Source organism: Callospermophilus lateralis, chromosome 2, assembly GCF_048772815.1.
Source record: "Callospermophilus lateralis isolate mCalLat2 chromosome 2, mCalLat2.hap1, whole genome shotgun sequence".
In the NCBI taxonomy this organism is placed as follows: domain Eukaryota; kingdom Metazoa; phylum Chordata; class Mammalia; order Rodentia; family Sciuridae; genus Callospermophilus; species Callospermophilus lateralis.
In genome coordinates this window covers 152,082,871-152,104,469 of record NC_135306.1, presented here as the reverse complement: position 1 = coordinate 152,104,469, position 21,599 = coordinate 152,082,871, and the positions used below count along the sequence as shown (strand labels likewise).

Genomic DNA, 21,599 nt, shown 5'->3' with positions numbered 1-21,599 from the left:
AGAAACAGATTGTAGCTGTAAACTATCCTGATAATAATCTTGGGTAAATTAACACAATACTCTCAACTCTACTACTCCTTCTATGAAAATCATAGTAGTTAGAAACATAATTGCACAATATATGGCTAAAGATTTTTAGTCCTGATTTCCGTGATTTTCAAGTAACAGAGCATACCTTGTTTCCACCTTGATCCACATATCGAGCTGTATTGTTATATACTCTCAGCATTGGTACAAGACCATTAGAATTACCATTAGTCTGAAAAAAAGTAAAAAAATAAAAGCATCTGGAGGAGACAGAGGGCTCAGCAAGGAAATGAACCAAAAGTGAACAAATCACTCCTAATATTCATCAAAAAGGGTGCTTAAGTCTAAGTAACAATCTGTGAAGTTTCACTTGCTCTCCATTTCTACCTCTGCTACAAAAACATAATGCCCAACATAAAATCAACAAATGTTGCTGAATAAATTGCAATTAGATATTAAATTACTTTATGACATCCCTAATTTACAAAATAATAATTATAAGTCAAAAGAATCCAAAATTAGGGTAGCTAAATTTAAACTTTACAGCCTTCTAAAGGTCATTATGTAAAGATAAACTTTGGGTACAGTACAAGAATACAAAAGGGACTGGGGCTATAACTCAATGGCAGAGTGCTTGCCTGTGTATGTGAAGCACTGGGTTCGATCCTCAGCACCACATAGAAATAAATAAAAATGGAGGTATTATGTCCATCTACAACTAAAATACATATATGAAAGAATACAAAAGCATATTACTACAATGTCTTTCCCAAAGGAGTTCAAGATAACTTACAATAAGAATAATAAGGGGCTGAAATTGTGGCTCAGTGGTAGAGCACTTGCCTAGCACGCGTGAGGCAATGGGTTCGATTCTCGGTACTACACTAAAAAATAAATAAAATAAAGCCATTGTGTTCACCTATAACTAAAAATATTTTTAAAATAAAAAGAATAAGAAGCAATGTATATATCAAGGCAATATATGAGGTAAATAAAGATTCTCAGCAATAAATGGATTACAGAATGAAGCTAGGAAAATAAGAGACTGTTATGACTTGAAGAGACATCTGACAATTCTTTAAAATAATCCTTCTAACCCCAAAGTAAGTCTTTTTTTTAATATTTATTTTTTAGTTGTAGTTGGACACAATACCTTTGTTTTATTTATTTTTATGTGGTGCTGAGGATCGAACCCAGAGTCTTGCACGCACTAGGCGAGCACTCTACCTCTGAGCCCCAACCCCAGCCCCACCAGGTGTGTAAAGGTTCTGTTTATATCAGCACCTCCAAAACACTACATAATTGAGTAGCTTCCTTCTACAACTTTACTCCATAGGGTTAAATATTTTTTCATTACAGATGAGACAAACTCAGAGATAAAATAACTGTCCCAAGGCCACATTACTAGTAAATATTAGAGATAATTTAAATTCAAGTCTTACACAAAATCATTATCTTGATTGCCAAATAACAGCAAACTAGCAAAGGGCATGTTTATACCTTAAAGTGCCACTGTTTAAAGCTTGAATCCTGGCACTACTACAAATTTAAGTAACTGATCTCTGAATAAGAAACTTAACTTTCTAAGCTCAATTTCTTTATTTGTAAAATGAAAAAGCTAATGCCTTGACTCCCAAAATTACCATAAGAAAAAAGTTCTTAGCATGCATAAGAAAAGTACCTATCTCATAGGGATGTAATAAGGATTAAATGATTAATTCATGTAAAATATTTATTATAGATACAGCACATAAAGAGTAATCAGAAAATGATCGTTGTTATAATTATTGCTATCACTGCTGAAAATGATAGTTTTATAATTATTGCTAAAACAAATCAGAATTATAAATTTAAGCTAAAAAGGATTCTAGAGATTATCTAGTATAAACTAAACCTTTGAGGAGATGAAAATAAAGCCATATATGAAATGACTCACTTCAAGTCACAACCACCTAATAATTAATGCCAGGTCTCCCAAACACTGGCATTATAAAATTATGTCCTATTTGACCATAAGTGTGACTGCTTTTGGATTTGAATAACCATTTCAAAAATCATACAACAGAAGCTTACCCCAGCAATGTAGCTGCCAGTAGCCCGAATACAACTCACAGCAACCCCAATTCCCCCAGCAGACTTAGATATCAATGCACACTGCTTTAGAGTATCATAAATGCCTTCAATGCTGTCATCTTTCATACTCAGAAGAAAACAGCTATGGGAAAAAAGTGAGAACTCAGAGCAAGGAAATAAAGAAGACTCACATAAATGATTATACAATCCAAAGACAATAAGTTGTATAAATGAAAGATTTAAAGTTTACAAGGTTCCTAAGAGTTTTTAGAAGGGGAAAAACAATCAAACAAAAAACCTTTACTGAATACAACAATCAAACAAATCAATCTATCATATTATTTCAAAATTATCTTACTGTCCACTCTAGATATTAAGCCAAGAAAAAAGTCCTATTGTTAAGTCTAAAATATTAGTTTAAATTTTTACCAGACTGCAAAATATCATTCATAAGCATACACCAATTTTTTCAATCTGTTAGTAGGCCAAGAAAAATTAAATACTTATGAAAAAAGAAACCTATATCCAGTGGTCAACCAATTCTTTGATATGTCCACTAAAATTATAGCTCCTTTATAGTCTTTTAAAGATGACTCCTCTAAAAAAATTTAATAAATATAAAGATGACCCCTCTTATCTGCACTTTGGATCTCATCTTCCTGCCAATTCAGGAAACTCTACCAGTGATCCCTACACTGTCTTAAATATTCAATCACTCAAGTAGTTCTATTCACTGACTTTCTACTAAATATTCAGAGTAAGATTTAAAAATATAACAAATAATTTGCACTTGCACTAAAATTCAAGACTTCTGTGAACAGTCCTTAGACAAAAAGCACAAGGCATCAGAGTTATACCTGCAAAGACTATTTTCTTTATTAAGGTAATGTTTATAAGTTCTGTGGATTAGAACCTAATTATCTTTGGGAAGCCTCTTAAAACAATTTTTATTCTTTTGCTCTTCCCTATAAATTATAAAATAAGTATGATGAAATTTGGACTAAAATTACACTGAATCTTTAGATTAATTTGGGGAAAACTGACATCTTAAGAATATTGAATCCATTTATTAATATAAACTCACTCTCTATAATGTCCTTCAATCTGGTTTTAGAGTATTCACCTTTAAAATCTAAACATCTTTAGGGGTTGAGGGTGTGGTTCAGTGTTCTATCACTTATCTTCTTTATATGTTCTCTGAGCATCTGAATGTATTATGAATAAACAAGCTAGCAAGCTAAAAGCCCTGGATTCAATCCACAAGAAATAAAAAATTGTGTCTTTTGTTATATTCCTAGGTCCCTTCTAGTAACATACATTTTCTAACAGCTATAAAAACTCAATTGATTAATAGTAAACTTATATCCAGGTATTTTTGCTGAAATCTCTCTTTTTTAAAATTTTTTATTTGGTACCAGAGATTGAACTCAGGGACACACTTGACCACTGAGCCACATCCCAGCCGTATTTTGTATTTTATTTAGAGACAAGGTCTCATTGAGTTGCCTAGTGCCTCATTTTTGCTGAGGTTGGCTTTGAACTCTTGATCCTCCCGCCTCAGCCTCCTGAGCTGCTAGGATTATAGAATTGCACCACCGTGCCCAGCTGAAATCTCTTTTTAATTTTAATGATTTGTCTATAGGTTTCTCGAGTTTCCTATGTAAAAATAATATCTGAATCATTACAGTTTTCTTTCCTTGTTTCCAATCTTCTCTTTTTCTTATAATGTTGGCTTGGGCCTCCACTACTATGTGGAAAAAGAGATAACAGATTCAAGTTTTAGTGGGTACCTTTTACCAAATTAAGAAAGTTCTTTTCCATACTTAAAGTATTTTATTAGGAAACAGCATTAAGTTATATAAATGTTAATGAATTATATTAATATGTATTTTTTATATTGGTATACCCTTGTATCCCTGGGATAAACCAAGTAACTAATGACATTTTTCACATATTACCAAACTGTTATTAAACTTCCTTTTCTCAGCAAAAGAAATTATCATTAATCCTGTTACTTTACCCATGAACCCAGGAATCATATTGACCCATATTGAAAATATCATCAAATTCTGTTAACTTCACCTCCTAAATATGTCTTGAATCTCTCTACTTTTCTAAATATCTACTTTCACCTCCCTACTTTTCTAAGTATCTACTTTCACCTCCCTAATCCAAACTATCATAATTTCTAATATAAATTACTTTAAAAGTCCCCCTAAATCTTGGCATTTACTTTTTCTTTCTCTCCCTTCCTTCCTATCTCTTTAATTTTTTGTTGTGCTACGGATTGAACCCAGATCTTTGTACATACTAAAAAAGCACTCTGCTACTGAGCTATACCCTAAACCTGGAATCAATTTTTTTTTCTTCCTTTGTTTTCTTTTCTGTTGCCAGCTGTTGTACCTAGGGACTTTCACATACTAAGCATGCACTAGACCACTGAACTATACACTCCTAGACCTACTTTTTTAAAAAATATAATTTATATCTAAATATAACCCACATACAGTTCCCTATTTAAAATATACTATTCAATAGCCTTTAGAACATTCAGCTGTACAACCACTACCACAATCAACTTTAGAAAATTTTCATTATTAGCATTTGTTCTCTCCAATTCATTTCAAAGATCTTTCCAGAATGCAAATCTCATGTATTCACAGAAGGCACTAATTTTTTATTGGTACATTATAGTTCTACATAATAATGGGATTTTTTTTATTACACATTTATATAGGCACACAATATAATAATACACTTTGGCCAATATCACTCCCCAACACTTCACCTCACTCCCCCCCACCCTACATCCCATTCCACTATTGATTTTTATTTTTATGAGATCTCTGCTCCCCAACTTCTGTTTTTTCCTCCTAGCTTCCACATGAGAGAAAACATATGACCTTTTCAGTTTGGCTTATTTCACTTAATATAATGATCTCAAGTTTCATTTATTTTTCTTTATGGCTGAATAAAATTCCATTGTGCATACATACGACATTTTCTTTATCCATTCATCTCTTGATGGATACCTAGGCTGGTTCCATAGTTTGGCTATTGTGAATTAATTATGCTGCTATAAATATATGAAACTATAGTAATGATGACTTTAATTCTTTAGGATAAATACCAAGTGGTATAGCTAGGTCATATGGTAGTTTCATGCCTAGTCTTTTGAGGAACACCCATCCTGATTTCCATGATGGTTGTAGTAATTTACAATATCTAATGGGGAATTTTTAATGTTCCTTTTTCTCTACATCCTCTCCAGCATTTATTATTATTGTTTGTATTCTTGCTGACTACCGTTCTGATTCAAGTGAGATGAAATCTCTCATAGCAGTTTTTTTATTTGCATTTCCTTATTTGTGAATGATATTGAACATTTTTTCATATATTTGTTGGCCATTTGTGTTTCTTCTTTTGAGAAGAATCTACTTAATTCATTTTCCCATTTATTAACTGATTTTTTGGTGTTAAGTTTTTTGAATTCTTTACATATTCTGGATATTAATCCTCTTTCAGAAGTTACTGAGTTTTATGGGTCCTATTGAGAAAGTCACTGTTTATGCCTGTATGTTGGAATGTTGACCCACATATTCTTCTAGGAGTTGCATAGTTTGTGGTCTAAATTAATTTTTAATGTGATGAAACTTTTTTTTTTCCTTACTTCCAAGTAAAAACCATTTCAAAAGATTAAAAGAAGCTATAGACGGTACATACCTAGAAAGTTGTGGGCGGTTGGTACCAGCATTGAAGAGAGTGGGAGAAGCATGTGTAAACCACCTCTCAGAAAGAAGGTTATACGTTTCAATTGCAGCATCAATGTCTTCTTTATGAATCCCCACAGATACCCTCATCAACATATGTTGTGGTCTTTCAGCCACTATAACAATACAGGAGTTTTCATGTGATGGGATATACCAGAAAAACTAGGCTGAAATGTATTTTAATCAAAAAACAGAACACTAATAGAAACTTGGGAACACTTTGTACAAATACACAGAATAAATATCCATAAAATAAACCTAAGATTCTAATTGTTATTTAAAGTCTAAATGAAATTTAAGGCTAACAGTGCGAAGCTCTATAGCCAATATAATGAACAGAAAATGTAAAACAAAAATTTTAATTTCTCACCTTTTCCATTGATCTTCAACAAATAGGACCGCTCCAGCGTCTTAAAAAAAAAAAAAAAAAGCAAAGTGACCAAAAAATTTTCAGAACATATTTTAAAGACTCAATGGATACAACACTCACAATAAGGTAATATGTTTAAGTATTCTCAATTTTTATAACTTTAAATAAAAAGAGTAATACATTTACTCTTCTTAGTTTCAATCTAGAACACTGTCAATTGGCTCTTTTTTGTTTTGGCAAAGCTTGCATGAAAATTTCTGGAAAAAGCCAGCTTTGTATGTAATAGCATTAGTTTTGATATTCATCATTAACATTCTGTCATCATCACACTGTTAACATCTATAAAATGCTTTTAACAGGCTAGGGACTAATCGAAGCAGCACATATTTAATCCTCAACAGAATTTGTAGAAATTTTTTATTATCCTCATTCTAAAGATGAGAAAATCAAAACAAAGAGGGATTAACTTGCTAATGAGAAATAGATCTGAATTCAGCTATTTGACATCAACATTCAAGTTCTCAGTCACAACACTGTCAACACAAAAATACTTAGAAAAGCACTTTGCACATAGAAGAGATTCAATAAATAGTTATTGCAAAAACAGTGGTACAACATGATATAATTCTGACAAATTATCTGCATAATTCCTTGGATAATCCAGAATATTTGGAAAATTCAAAAACTGTAAATGGATAAGCTATATTTGCCTTAATCAACTACCACTATTACCTTTACCCCATTAATCCCCCAGGTTCATCTAAACAACTAAATGCCATTATAACGTTATATCAAAACATAAACAAAATCTGTATTTCTTAATGTTAGGGAAGAACCCCCACTTATTTATTTGAAACACATTATTTATTTACCTTAAAGCCAAAGTAATTGTAAGAGAAATCTCGGTCATAGATAATGGCAGAATTCAGGCGCTGATGGGGGTGAAAAAGAACCCATAATTAATTAGACTTATTTTCATAAAATCTTTCAGTCATGTCTCCAGACTAAAATTGACATAGGATACAAAAGAAGTAATACAAAGTCTCACCGCTATAGAACAGAAATCCATCCAACATTTAAAAAACAAATTTTGGCATATAAATTGAGCATCCTAATTAGGTTGTAAAAAGATGCATATTAAAAGATTATCTATGGGGCTGGGGATGTGGCTCAAGCGTTAGTGTGCTCGCCTGGCATGCGTGCAGCCCGGGTTCAATCCTCAGCACCACATACAAACAAAGATGTTGTGTCCGCCGAGAACTAAAAAAATAAAATAAAAATATTAAAATTCTAAAAAAAAAAAAAAAGATTATCTATGGACTGGGAGTATAGATAGTTAGTAGAACGCTTGCCTAGGATGCACAGGCAATGGGTTCCATCCATAGCATACAAAAAATTAACAAATAACAACCCCAAAAAAAGACTAGAAGAGAACTTATACTGTATGATTAAAGATGATTCTCCAAACTTTCCCTATTATGTTTTCATCAAAGAGGAAAAGTACATGAGCATAAAAAGTAACTATACTATCATCGTTAAACACATTTTTTTGATAAGTTGTTAATCCAAAAGTACTGGCCCTACATATTTGCTAACTCATATTTTTGTTATAAAAATGAACCCACTTTAAATTGCACATAACAGAAAAGATTACAGGCTTTCAAAATTCATGACTTTTAACAGGTTTTCATTTGACAGATTTCAGAATTGACATTATTAAGTGTTTCTGTAGACTACAAATCCATACAGAGAAAAACAAAAGCAATTAGGTACAAATAGTCACTCTGAATGAAAAAAGGGCACCAGTCTTTCAAAATACTGTGTTTCTGCATAATGATTCATGTCAAAGCCTAAAAATAAAAAATCTGTATAATACTCTCCTTACTCTTTCTCTTAAATTTTTAAGGGTATCTTTGTTGCCAAAGCTAAGTAGGCCCTAGCAAGAAAAATGTATAATTGAAACACTATCAATACTTTTTTTCAATATTTATTTTTTTAAAAGACATAGGTTTTGATGCTGTTGCTTTATTTCTGCTTTTAACCTGTCTTCAAGATTATACATACAAACAACATACAAATAAATCAGTTTTCTCTTCAATACCAGATGCATGTTTAGAAAGAGCTAAAACTGGTTTCTAATCTGTACAGATGTTGATGGCAATTGTGTGAGAAAAAGTTCTGGCTGAACCTATACATCTTTTTCCTTCTGTCCTCCGAGATCAGGTTAAGAAAGGGATTCAAAAAAGTGACTGAGAAAGATCTTTCAAAATTTTACCTGAGCAAACTTTTTGGGAGTCGGTTTGGCAATATCTATCAAAAATTTGACTGCATTTATTCTAGCTCAGCAATTCCACATAAGGGATTTTTTTCTTTCAATATATTCACCTAACACATCTACTATACAAGGATATTCACTGCAATAAAAATGAAAAACAAATATTCATCACGGAAGGACTTTTACTTATGCATAAAATGACCATATATCTATTAAAATGAAATGTTATTCCAGTGTTAGAAAGAATAGGGTAGCTAGGGGCTGGGATTGTGGCTCAGTGGTAGAGTGCTTGCCTAGCATGTGTGAGGCAGTGGGTTTGATCCTCAGCACCACATAAAAAAAAATAAAGTTTAAAAAAATTTAAAAAAAGAAAGAAAGAAAGAATAGGGTAGCTACTAGGCACAGTATGGCAACTCTGGAAGCTAAGGCAGGAGGATCAAAAGTGTGAGGTCGGCCAGCCTCTGCAAGTTAGCAAGACTATATAAAGGGCTGAGGATGTAGCTCAATAACAGGATTGGTACTAAATTCAATCCTCAGTATCATACCACCAAAAAAAGAAAAGAAAAGAAATAAACCAAGAATAAGAGAAATTCATACAGACCAACCTCTAAGGTATCCTTATAAGTAAAAAAAAAAAAAAAGCATCAGTAAGAATAGTGTGCACAGTATAATGAACACACATGCATGAGTGTGTGTGACTGTGTGTGTATGTATTATGTGTGTGTATGTGTGTGTGTTTGTGTGTGTGTGTGTGTGTGTGTGTATATATATATATATAAATAAAATGACTCTGAAGCAATATTTTTAAAATGATAAAATGAAGTTGTTTATGGAGAGAAAATGCAGAACTCTGAGCAGGAGAATGTGTTTTAACCTATACCTTCTGTGGTGTTTAAATTTTCTCAGCTGTGTGTTGTTTAAAAAATAAATAAATAAAAAATAACCCCCAAAATATTTCTAATGGAAATGATATACATACATCTTTATTAGCCAAAACAATATCCAGTGTTGACTTCGCCACCATAGGAGAATGTTTGCCATTATGTGGATTGATGTAGTTATAGAGGTCCTCCATCACATCTAAATAAAAATAAAATTAAAAATATAAATGTCAAAACCACTTAATATCTAATTAAAACAGTGATTCTCATTTTTTATCTTAATCCATTTCAGTGCCTAGCATAAAATGTGCTCAATAAACATATCCATGTTGAATAAATAATACTGATAATATCTCATTTAAGAAAACAATCTTCAAGAGTTTTAGTGAATATTAGCTCTTGCAACTTAAAAAAGGTTCTCAGATGATTCTGATACATATCCCAGTTGAGATTATTGGTTGAAAATAAGGAAATTCCGAAATCACAATCTCTTCCCACCATTTTTTTAATTCTAACAGAACAGAAACCCAATTTAAAACTCAGACTCTATCATCATCTTAAGCAGTTTAATTCTATGTACACATTTAGTAAAGTCTCTTACTCTGTTCTTTAGGATGTCACAGCAGTATTTGGCCTTTTGACATTTATATATGAAATAAACATATGGGTATGAAATGTTGGTATTTTGATGGGTAATAAACTGAACCCACAGATGAATTTCAGGAGAACTGAAATCTTAATAAATCCACTCAAAATGGATATAATGTTTGAGGCCCAACAGAACATATCTGGAATTAAAAGACAAAAGATTTCTTATCTTAGTCTACCAGCTGGTATTCTACATACTATTTAAATTCCTTTGCCCTCATTCCCTGAGCTGTGAAACAGGAATGATGAAAAGATGGCTGTGACACTTTATTTAACCCAGAACTTCTCAATATACATTGCTCATTTTTCCAATCACATCACCGGATGGGCTTTATAAAAAGAGAACCAAAGTGTAAAGAACAGGATCCATTACCCCTTTCGTGCAGCAGGTCAGAGGCATGGAGAAAAAGAAAATTCTTGTCACTAATTTGTATGCTTTGCTTTATAAAATAAGATGCAATTTTTGAAATTCATGCAATTATTACCCTTATTAATTTTCTGGGAATATTAAATTCTTTCTTTTTCACCAGTACTCACCACTGAACACTTTCTTTGTTTCTTTGTGCAAGTTAGAGACAGCAATTCTTGCTGCCAAGATGGCATAATCAGGGTGCTTAGTAGTCAAGGTTGCAGCTGTTTCAGCAGCCAGAGTATCTAGTTCCACTGTGGTAACTCCACTGTATAAGCCTTGGATTACTTTCATGGTAATCTGAGCCTACAAAACCAAAAGTTACTTGAGTTTTCCTCAGAAACAAGAGCTTTCTTAAAAGAGCAATTAAGAAAACAATCAAATATATATCATAATAATAATAATATAGACAACTTCCTTTTCTGAAAAGCTATCTTTCATAATATGGGAAGCTTAGTAATAAAAATTCATAAGCTAACAGAGCTGCCAGAAAACACATACTACAGTTACAAGAAAGAAGCCTGATTTGAAAAAAAAAAGAAATCTAGCCTGGGGCAGTGGCACATGTCTATAATCCCCGTAACCCAGGAAGCTGAAGCAGGAGGATCCCAAGTTCCAGGACAGCTTCAGTAATTTAACAAGGCCCTCAGCAATTTAGTAAGACCTTGTCTCGAAATAAAAAATACAAAGAGCTGGGGATACAGCTCAGAAATAAAACATCCCTGAACTAGTACCAAAAAAAATTAAAAAAAAAAACCCACAAACAAACAAACAAACAAAAAAACGTGTAGCCTTTAAAAAGATTAAGTTTCACAGGGAAATAGCTAAAACAGACCTATGGTTCTATAAGTAAAGTATTTCCTCATTCTTCATTCTAATTCTCCCTATGATTAGTACTTCAGCTCTTAATATTTAACCCAGTTTTCCCAATTCCGTCTAAGACCAAGTATGGGAAAGCAAATGAATCAAGCTATAATCATTCCAATTAAAGGAGATAAAGGTATGAATTAGGCTTGGAGCTAAGTCATCTAATAATAATAACTACTATTGGTCTGGGAGTGTACTTCAGGGGTAAAGCTGCCTAGCATGCCCAAGGCCCTGGATGCAATCCCCAGCACCACAGAAAAATAAAACATAATAAAAAAATAAAATGACTTTCTTTAGCACTTCGCAAATTACAAAAACATTTCAACTTTAATCTCTTGACAAAGTTTGTTCTCCTTAATTTAAATAGTGGCCATGAAGTCTTCCTTCCTTCCTCCTTTCTTTTTTTCCTTTCTTCCTAGTACTGGAGATTGAACCACCAGTGCTTAACCATTGAACCACATCCCAGGCCTTTCTCATTTTTACTTTTTTATTTTGAGACAGGGCCTCACTAAGTTACCGAGGCTGGCAATCCTGATTTAGCCCTGCTGAGTTGCTGGAATTACAGGCATGCACCATCATTACCAGCTCCATAAGGATTTAAAAAAGAAATTTCAAACCAGTTTCTATCCAAATGACCACAATTTTAAAAAAACTTTTATGCCAGGTGCAGTGTTGCATGTCTGTAATCCTAGTTGCTCAGGAGATTTGAGGTAGGAGGACTGCAAGTTCAAAGCCAGCCTCAACACCTTAGTGAGGCCCTCAACAATTTATCAAGACTCTGTATCAAAGTAAATAAATGAACGAATAAATAAATAAATAAAAACAAGCTTTACCACAGCTTTTGCCACTCTAAAAAAAGTAATGTACTCAAGAAAATCCATGATCATAAATGCTAACATCAAGTTTTCCCCTTTATTCATTCACACTCATAGTTCTCTAAAAACTTAAGAACTCACAGGACAGGACCAAAATTAAGGGGAAAAAAGTTTTAAGCAATAAATTCACATTTTATATCCAAAGGAATAGCCAGAATAGCCAAAGTATATCAGGTAATTGAAGGACTAGAGATAAAAGACAAGTAGAAAGAATTACATGAATCAAGGATCCCAAGATATAAACTTTATATACTTACAGGATCAACAAAGTCCATATTGAGTCCATAACAAAGCTTCTGGATTCGAGACGTAATTTTGTCAAACATGACTCGCTCTTGGCGGCCATCTGAAGAATCAAACCATAAGTCATGTTAGAACGTATTACAATGGCAATGTCAAAGAATCAAATGTAATTAATATGTGAACTTCAAAACTTAGCCAACATGAAATGCTATTTCACAAATGAAAGGATTCAAACCACTCAGACGTTCATTGAGATTGCCTTTGCTTTTTTGGGGATCATCTTCAAAAAGCAAATATTCTATTCGGAAAGTCTTTCCTTTCCTTACATTATGCTGATGGATTCTTGCATTAACTTTCCAAATGACGTTCCCCTTTTATCCTATATAGTAGTCAGAATTATCTCCGAGACCAACCCATACTGGGGATTGAACTCAGGGGTGTTTTACCACTGAGCCACATCCCCAGCTCTTTTTATTTTATTAGTTTATCAACTTGTTTCAGTTTTATATACATATAAAAACACTGTACATATTCATTTATGGGAAACGTATTTTTTATACTAGGGATTTAGTTTTACCACTGAGCCACATCCTCAGCCCTTTTTGAGACAGGGTCTCACTAAATTGCTTAGGTTCTCAATAAGTTGTTGAGGCTTGCTTTGAACTTGTGATCTTCCTGCCTCTTGAGTCACTGGGTTTAAAGGCATGTGCCAGCATGCCCAGCTGTAAAATGAGTTTTTTACTGTGGGTTACAATCCAAAGTTCTGAAAACACTACATTAAATTTCAAAGCACAGTTTATAACTCAATTAGCTACTCTGTCATTTATTGCAATGGCTCTCAACTTTTATTTTTTAATCTTAATTTCTCATTAGGGGAAAAAAGCTCCAGATAACATGAGAAAAACTCATCTAATATTCCTTCTGTTATCTAACAATTTTTCTATGGATTATTCCTAAATCTCTTATAACTTCAAGTTTTTGAAGATAGAGCTGTTTCTTCCCTTTATCATTTCCCTCATAGTGTTTGGGCAGACAACAACTGCTAGCTGTCCTCTGAATAGTTACATTAAAATTAACAAAAACTATAAGAGTTAGTCTGTGACTTCACTGGCATGCCAAAAATAAGAGAGGTGAAAAAACAAACTGACAAAACCTATGCACACTAAAAAATAGAAAATAGGGCTGGGGGTGTACCTCAGTAGCAGACCACTGGTCTCCCCTGCCCAAAGCCTTGAGTTCAATCCACAGGACCACAATCAATCAATCAATAAATAAATAAATAATAAAATAATCAAATCTAAGTACATTTCAAATATTAAAAACTTTTACTCAGTGGCAGACTGCCTGCCTAGCACAAGTTAGGTACTGGGTTCGATCCCTGGCACCACATAAAAATAAACAAATAAAAAAGGTATTGTGTCTATCTACAACTAAAAAAATTTTTTTTAAAAAGGCTTACTGAATTTTAAAATGGCTGAGTCTAGATAGAGCATGGGTCATACAGATTAAACTGTTCTCTAAGGGAATGAGAAACAAAATAAGTCCTGTCTTTTAAGGTGCTTACTGTAGAATCCCTTGTAAACTATAGTATTTTAAAGTAGAGTTAAAAGGTTAAAAATTCAACCTTTATTAAAGATTTATTAAATCACAATTATTACCCTACTCTGGTCATCTAAGTCCATAAATTCTCAATTTATCTTTGTTATTGACTTATCTTAAGACCAAACTCAAATATTTCTTTCTAAAGGTTTAAAAACTATGTTCATCTCTCAACTGCAGGCACAGACCAAAAACAGTACATTAATGCTGGATGCAGTGGTACATACTGGATAATCCCAGTGACTCAGGAAGCTGAGAAAGAAAGATCACAAGTTTGAGGCCAGCAACTCAGTGATACCCTGTCTTAAAAATAAAAAAGGTCTGGGGTGTGTAGCTCAGAGGTACAGCATGCTTGGGTTAAATTCCTAACTAATAAATAAATAAATAAATAATTACATTACTGTATTTTGGTGCCTGGTTTCATGAGCTAAAATGGGGGCCTGGAGAAGTTCAAAAACTCATGTATCAAGATACTAAACACAGGAAGATGGGCCACCATTGTCCACCTCTCCACCTCTCGGCTGTAGTTAAAGTAATCTGGACACAGGAAAATCAACTGCCTACCCACAGCAATCACTGCATCCTACATTTTTACATAATCATTCCCATTTATTCTGTGAGCACCTATTCATGGCAGGTCCTGTGTTAAATGTGAGCAGTCCCCATCTTTGAAATGCTCACAGCCTAGAAGACAAAACAGAAACACCCAATCAACTAGTATTTAATAAATTCCTACAATTTCTAAATAACTTTGTTATTTTAAAAGGCAAGTAGACTGACCTCAAAAATCTGTTCCTACCTCTCATATGACTCTCTGTTTTAAGTTATGTGTTGTTTTGTTTTTTCCAATCTTTCCTGAGGCAGAGATTACCTGCTTAGCAAAGAGCTGGGCACAAAGAAGGAATACAGCAAATCTAACAGGATATAACTGTTGGAAAAGAATGCAGATCCCTCCTGGGTTCTTTCATTCTGTCAGAAGAAGCCTTGGCCCCCTTTCTTTGATCTCGTGTCTCTTCCCTTCATAGGGAAGACAGTCTCTGCCACAAACTCTCCTCTGGGACTGCTACTGGGACACAGGGCAACACTATGTCTCAAAGGACAAACTCTAGAGTGCTGCCTATGCCTGGAGTCTTTTTTTTACCCCTCACGTCCACCCTCTTACCACAAAAGTGACAAGGGAAATGACAGGTGCCCGTTTAGAGGTCAAAGTCCATTCTTTCCTCGTTTTCTCCTGTGCTTAGGGCAGGTCACCAACCTCTTGTTTTCATTTTCAAGTAAAACTGTGTTGTCAGGTATGGGTCCGAACCCTGACTTCACCATGAACTAACTGGGGGACACTGGGTCGGTCACCAAAACCTCTCTGAACTTGAGTTTCTTCATCTGTGTGCAGCCAATGATTGCTATCTCATACGCTATGGTAAGGAAGAACAAAATGCCTATAAAACGCTGGCGCACACAGTAATCACTCGATGCCAGGAAGGAGTGATACTTTTGGAAGAAGTTAATGATGACAAAATTGAGGGAGTGCAGACCGAAGCCCAGAAGGAGGACGGAGGAGACAGACGGGAAACAGCGGCCGTGTTGGATGACAGGGCGGGAAGCCGCGGCGGGAAGGGCGGGAAGCGGCAGCGGCTAGCCGGGCGGCCTGCCGGCGGGAGAGGGTAAGTGCTTGGGCAGCAGCAGCCCACGTCCCCAATCTGCCTCTTCACCCTCCCCGGACCCCTCACTCACCTCGCTTGATCACATGCATTGCAGCTAGTGGCAGGAGTGGTGAGGGATCCGAGACGGGGCGGCAGCTCCAAGAAGCCAGCAGGATCGAGACAGTGGCAGAGTGGGAAGGGTTGGCTCCAAGAAGCTGCTCAGGCACGGAGAGTAGAACTTGGGCGCAGACAGCACTTTCCCCACCAGTGCAGAGGCGCAAAAATCCGAACTCCTTCCCGCTCCCGCCACCAATGACGCGCAAAGCGGCGCGACGCAGCTTGTATGACGTCGTCGACACCGCTCACGCCCAGAATCGAATTGGCAGAAATTGACCCCAGGAAGTCAGTTTCGCCCTGTAGCCGCCATGTTGATCATGGGCAACAGGAGACGTTTCCCCTCCCACGGCCACATTAGCGGAGGAAGGCCTGGCGGGAACGCAGTTCTCCCGCCGCCATGTTGAGTGTGGGCAAAGCCGAGTCCGAGGCCCTGGGGTCTGACGTAGAACGCAAAGCCCGCCAGACTCGGCCCCACTTCTTTTTCCCGCGAGCCCCGCCTAGTCACGCAGCGTAAGTATTTTTAAAATCTCAACAAAACCCCAAGCATCCAGAACACTTTTTCTTATTTCGACTGTTAGGATAGTCCCCCAAACCGCCGTGGGCTGAGGCTTAGCATCCGTGGCCAGACAGCCAGGAGCGTCAAGGGTCTCAGGTCGGCGAGAAGCCGGACACTCAAGAATTGGAGACAAGCCATGCTAGGAATTGGGAACCCTGCGAGATTTTTAAGCAAAGCCATGACCCATTTGCTTTTTGAGGTCTCAAGTGGACAGTGGCAAAGAGAGGACGAGCAATAAAGCAGTTGTTGCCTTGTGAACATCAGATGGCGTTGGGCCTGAACATGGATGGTAAGAAGACCTGAAAGTCTTACTATACAAGGCTGATACAAAAGCTTCTGTTTTAGGCTACATAAACTCATCTTTATGAAATCTGTCTGTGGCATCCTTCCCCTAAAAGCTTTCACGATCTCTCATTCGTTCCTCACTGCTCTCCAGATGTTGCCCAAGCTCCCCCATGAAGTACTTCCAAATCATAGGTCGTCATTGGTGAAGCTATAGGATCATGACAGCCTAGAAATAGGATTGGCAAGGTTTAAGAAATAAAACTGTGCCCCAAATATTGCATAGGACATAATTGTTCCAAAAATTTACTTTTTATCTGAAGTTGAAATTAACTATTTAGTACATAACTACCCAGATTGCTTTCAGGTATGTGCTTTTGGTTTCATTTTCCCAGGGTAAAATAATCTCTTCATCTCTTGTCTGTTAAACCACAAAGACACAATGAGAGTCAAAAACAACAGAGGTTAAAATCTCCTACATGCTTTATTGGACTTCAAAGAGTCTTATGAAATAACACAGAAAAACCCATGTGAGGGTGTCCAGGGGATACAAGGCAGTCTGCAGCCTAGCACCCTCCTAAGACCAGCCCTAGGTGCACCCACCCCAGGCCCAAAATAGGATCCCAGGATAAAGGCATGGCAGAATGGGGCATAGGGGAAAAATACTTTTACAGCCATAGCAAAAACAGATAAGAGAGTTGTCTAGAAGATGGAAAGGTTGGGGGGAAGTGGTCACACAACAGCCTTCACATATACCATCTCCCTTTGCCATCCCTTCCCCAAATTGGTTGTGTCCATTTTGGCCCAGGCTATGCAGTAATATGAAAATGGGGTCTAAGTGGGAGTATGCTGTGCAGGCACTTGGGAAATTCAGGAGATTTGTTTTAAACTGTTTTGTCTTTTTGGTTCAAATACAGCAACATCCTTGTCCAGCAGCTCCAGGGCTCCACAAGAACCCTCTGTTACAACTGTGGTTCCCATAACCAGGGAAGCCAATTGTTTTAAGCCCAAGGAGTATACTTGGGGATGCTTTGAGGCAGCACCTCTTAGAGACGAACACTCCTACAGTATGGGGGAGCGGGGTAAAGGGAGGCAGATGTGGATGCAACAAGAGAGAAAAGGTGACTGCATTATAGCCCATGGCTCTGGCATTCACTCTTCCTCCAACTAAGAGAGGTCTCTCCCAGTCCATCCCTAGTCTGGCCTCTCTTCAAAACTCTGGTGACTTGTTCTCTGGGAATTGGTTCACTCCCCTATGGATCCCTAGAGACCTGAGTGAGCTCCAGCATGAGGTTCTCTTCAGCCCACCATACTCCCAAAGAACAAATGTCACATATTAGGCCCTTGGCCCCAGTCAGGGGCCAACAGAACCACTATACATGGGTAAAGAGATATGAGGCACAAGTGTCAGAAGTTATTCCTCCTGTTTTCCCCACAACTGCTAGGGGAAGTTGGGATATGGTGGGAGGGAGGAGCCTGAAAGCAGGAGACAGAGAAACAAAAAACCAAACCTCAAAAATGGGACAGCAGACAGAAGCTGGACCCCAGAGGAGCTGGGAGCTGAAGGAACAGCAACTAAGACATGCACTGAAGTGGAGAGGGAGTGACAGCAGCAGCCCACGGTTGGGAGGGAAGCAGGGCAGGCAGGCTTCGGTGGTCAGTTAATAAATAATGATGAAGGACCGAGGATGGAGGCAGCAGGTATGTACAGTACCCAGGCCCCTGGGCCAGACCTTCAATGCCCCAATCTGGGGGCCAGATATTTCGAAGGAAGGGAAGGCAGAAGACCCAGGGAAGGACAAGCTGTCTCACAACTGCCACCCCCATCCTGCCTATTTCTTAAGAGGCTTCTTAAAAATTTTTAGGGGAAACTTCTTCCTGCCTGGACTGGAGTCTGTCTCCTCACCAATAGAACCATTATCCTCCTCAGCCACAGCCTTCTTGCCAGCCAAGTGGGGAATGCGTGTGTTTCGGCTGGCCTGCAGGGCTCGGCTGTCCCCAACTGGAGATGGTGTGTCTGGGTCTGGGGAACTCGGGCCATGAGAACTGGAAGAATCCAAAGGTGGGGAGCCACCAGATGGGGCTGAGGGGCTCAGCTCCATCAGGCTATGGGCCTTGTCCAGCCCATGGTTCAGCGCCAGTAATGCCTTCTTGGCCAGGGCAGGGCTGTCAGGCAGTTTCTCCACCAGGCATCCTGGGTGAACCCCCTCAATCAGCCGGTGGCTACCATTGGAAGTCATCACATTGACAGCCTCATCTGCAGCACGGCCCATTTGAAGAGGCTTGGGGGCCATACGCTGGCGGTCACTCATGTGGAGGGAGGACTCCGAATCGGAATGGGTCAAATCCCTGCAAGAAATGGGACGAGAGGAAGAAAAGGACATATATAGGATAGGGAGATGGGAAAAAGTGAAGAAGAGAAAGGGACAACATGAGAAGACAAGAACAGGGTAGGAAAATGGAGGCAGGAGAGAGAATTAGGATGAATAAGCAGATGGAAGGAGAGGAATGAGTAATGGAAGTTGAATAAGCCATTAGTACAGGATACAAAAGGAGGCAGAAATAGGGAATGGAGTAGATTGAAGAAGAGACAGGAAAAGATGAGAATTGTAAAGGAAGAGAAGCAGGTAGAAATAAGAACCACCAGGAGGAGAAAGAAAGGAAAAAGTGATGGGAAGAGAAGAGGTGGACAAAACAAAAACAAATGTCATTATACCATCATCTGTCAGGCAAAGGGCTTTTAAATACCTGAGCCCCATCCCTGCTGAATTCAAAGGTCCAAACTGTTGCACCCATAGGCTTAAAACCCACAGGTATCCTCCTCTGGATGCCATAGCTAGCTAATGTTCTTCCCTCTATCCCAAGTATTGGGGATTGAACCCAAGGGTGCTCTACCACTGAACTACATCCCCAGCTCTTTTTATTTCTTGAGATAGGGTCTCACTAAGTTATGAAGCTGGCCTCCTGCCTCAGCCTTCTGAGTCACTGGGATTACAGGCATGTGCCACTTCACCCAGCCTTGGCTAGGTTTCTTAGGACTCAATCCTCTACTAACATAGAACCTACATGTTGTTCTGAGTCACCACTTTTCATGCCTTCCTCCCCCACTTACTCCTGCCATGCCCTGGAAAACATCCAGTTTGGGCCAGGCCCCAAGGAACACAGCACATGCAGTCAATGGTCCTGACCCAGGCTGGGGAGGAGAAGTTAGAAAAGCCTTGCAAACAATCCTTCACCCACACCAAAAGGCCAAGTTGCTGTCTCTTCCTACCTTCTCACAGGATATAAAGGAGATCACAGAGAAGTGTTATAGAGTTCAACACCAAGTGCATGGTGGCAGCAGGAAGGGTGGGGTCTGTTTCAGAGCTCTGCTGACAGGGAGAATATAGAGAGGCATAGAAAAGACAGTATGTTGGCCTTTAAGGAGCAGGGGTTCAGAAGAGCTCTGGACTCCTCTGTGTGATCTTGGACAAGTCATCTAACCTTGCTGGTCCTCATTTTTGGCCCAATGAAGAAAATACCAGTTTAATCATCTAAAAATATTGTTTGGAGGATGAAAAATACTGGCAAAACACTTGAAAATATATAAAGTACTGTGGGAATGAAGATGATGAGGCCAGTCAAGCTGGGAGGTCCATATGGGGGCCAGTCACAAGAGGCTTTCTTTGCAAGGCTGAGTTATGGGAACATGCTACTGCACAATGGACATGCACACACACAGTCTAGTCCAGGAGCTTGAGATCCTTTAAGGGGCTGGCTGTTTCAAGCAGAACATAAACCAATTCCAGATGCCACTGCTTCTGCCTCTATAGACAAAAGGGTAGGTATGGGGATTCCCTACCAATTCTGAACCCAGTTTCTGCTTTCCCAGAGGCAAAGAAGAGGAGAAGAATCCATCTGAGTGGGAGAGGAGAGCATCATAGGACCCCAAAAGGAGAAGGCCAATAGTTACAAGTTAGGGAGGGTACCAGGTCCCCTTAGTAAATACACAGGGGGTTAACTCATAGCTATCATAGGTTTAGTTATCAAGGAATCAAGCAGCAACCCCATGGACTAGTAGTATCTTCCAGACTCAAGGGACAGCAGAAAATTATTCCATTTCTAGCTTTCATGCTACAAATACTGTTTTAGCCACATAATCTAGTATTCATAAATATTTAGTCTCTCATTTGATTTTATATATCTGACACTGGTCCTTGCTTCTATCTAAATGTGTCCTTGTTTTGCTAAGCCCCCAAATGATCTTCTCCCTACCCTGCCTTCTCCATACATATATAATCCATTGGGAAAGTGCTAAAGAAATTCTAAGGAGCAACCACACTGAGTAGAGATCTTCTAAGCTGAGAAGGTAATATCCTAAGAGCCTAGTTTTCTAACACCAAAGAAAAAAGGTCAAAAGGTTGGGGGTCTCCCAGACTCACCACTTCTGGCTCATAGTCCCATTTTGTCTTGATTCCCACCCTTCTATGCTTCTAAAAGCGAAGACTGCCAAATAAATATAAAGCCCACTGAGGGAGGCTCACTTTCCCTTCCTCAATCTCTGAAACCCTTCAGGCCAGGATGACCCTCCCCAAAGGCTAGACTGCCTTGGACTCCCATCCCATGTTACTAACCTTACTAGAGAGCCTGTTTGCCTTTAGAGATGATCCTCTGGTGCATGGTGCAAAAGAAAATTAAGTAGTGAACAGGCCAGGTGGATGCAGGTAGCTCTCCCACCCCTTCATCCCCAATGCCCTCAGCTTAGGCCTTGGTGCATGAGATTCACAGCATCCTCTAGCTTCCCCAACCCAATTCAGTCCTCTCCGTCTGTATTAGAGTTGTTTCCCTTCCTAGGCTTCTGGATGAAAATGAGGATGAAAGTGAAGATGGGCAGCTCTTTGTGACAAAAAAAAAAAAAAAAAAAAAAAAGGAAGATCCCTCATAGATAACTTTCCAGAGTCTTAAGGGTTAGAGCTAGAGAGATGAGT

The 21,599-nt window shown here is 37.9% G+C and overlaps 2 protein-coding genes across 6 annotated transcripts in view; both read right to left on the bottom strand.

Moving 5' to 3' along the window:
- Rrm1 (ribonucleotide reductase catalytic subunit M1) overlaps positions 1-16,080 on the bottom strand; it is a 33,029-nt gene extending 16,949 nt beyond the window's left edge. The window contains exons 1-9 of the mRNA XM_076844015.2: positions 15,769-16,080; positions 12,453-12,541; positions 10,582-10,759; positions 9,495-9,595; positions 7,113-7,172; positions 6,241-6,280; positions 5,824-5,986; positions 2,101-2,242; positions 176-259 (exon numbers count right to left, since the gene is read on the bottom strand). Coding sequence (XP_076700130.1) covers positions 176-259; positions 2,101-2,242; positions 5,824-5,986; positions 6,241-6,280; positions 7,113-7,172; positions 9,495-9,595; positions 10,582-10,759; positions 12,453-12,541; positions 15,769-15,787 — 876 coding nt within the window. The 5' untranslated portion in view covers positions 15,788-16,080. The remainder of the gene's footprint in view (positions 1-175; positions 260-2,100; positions 2,243-5,823; positions 5,987-6,240; positions 6,281-7,112; positions 7,173-9,494; positions 9,596-10,581; positions 10,760-12,452; positions 12,542-15,768) is intronic.
- Positions 16,081-17,097: 1,017 nt separating this feature from the next.
- The window catches only part of Stim1 (stromal interaction molecule 1), a 200,666-nt gene continuing 196,164 nt past the window's right edge, over positions 17,098-21,599 (bottom strand). For all 5 annotated transcript variants that reach the window (XM_076846756.2, XM_076846754.2, XM_076846758.2 and 2 more), the window contains one exon: positions 17,098-18,981. In XM_076846756.2, the coding sequence (XP_076702871.1) occupies positions 18,465-18,981 (517 nt within the window). In that variant the 3' untranslated portion in view covers positions 17,098-18,464. The remainder of the gene's footprint in view (positions 18,982-21,599) is intronic.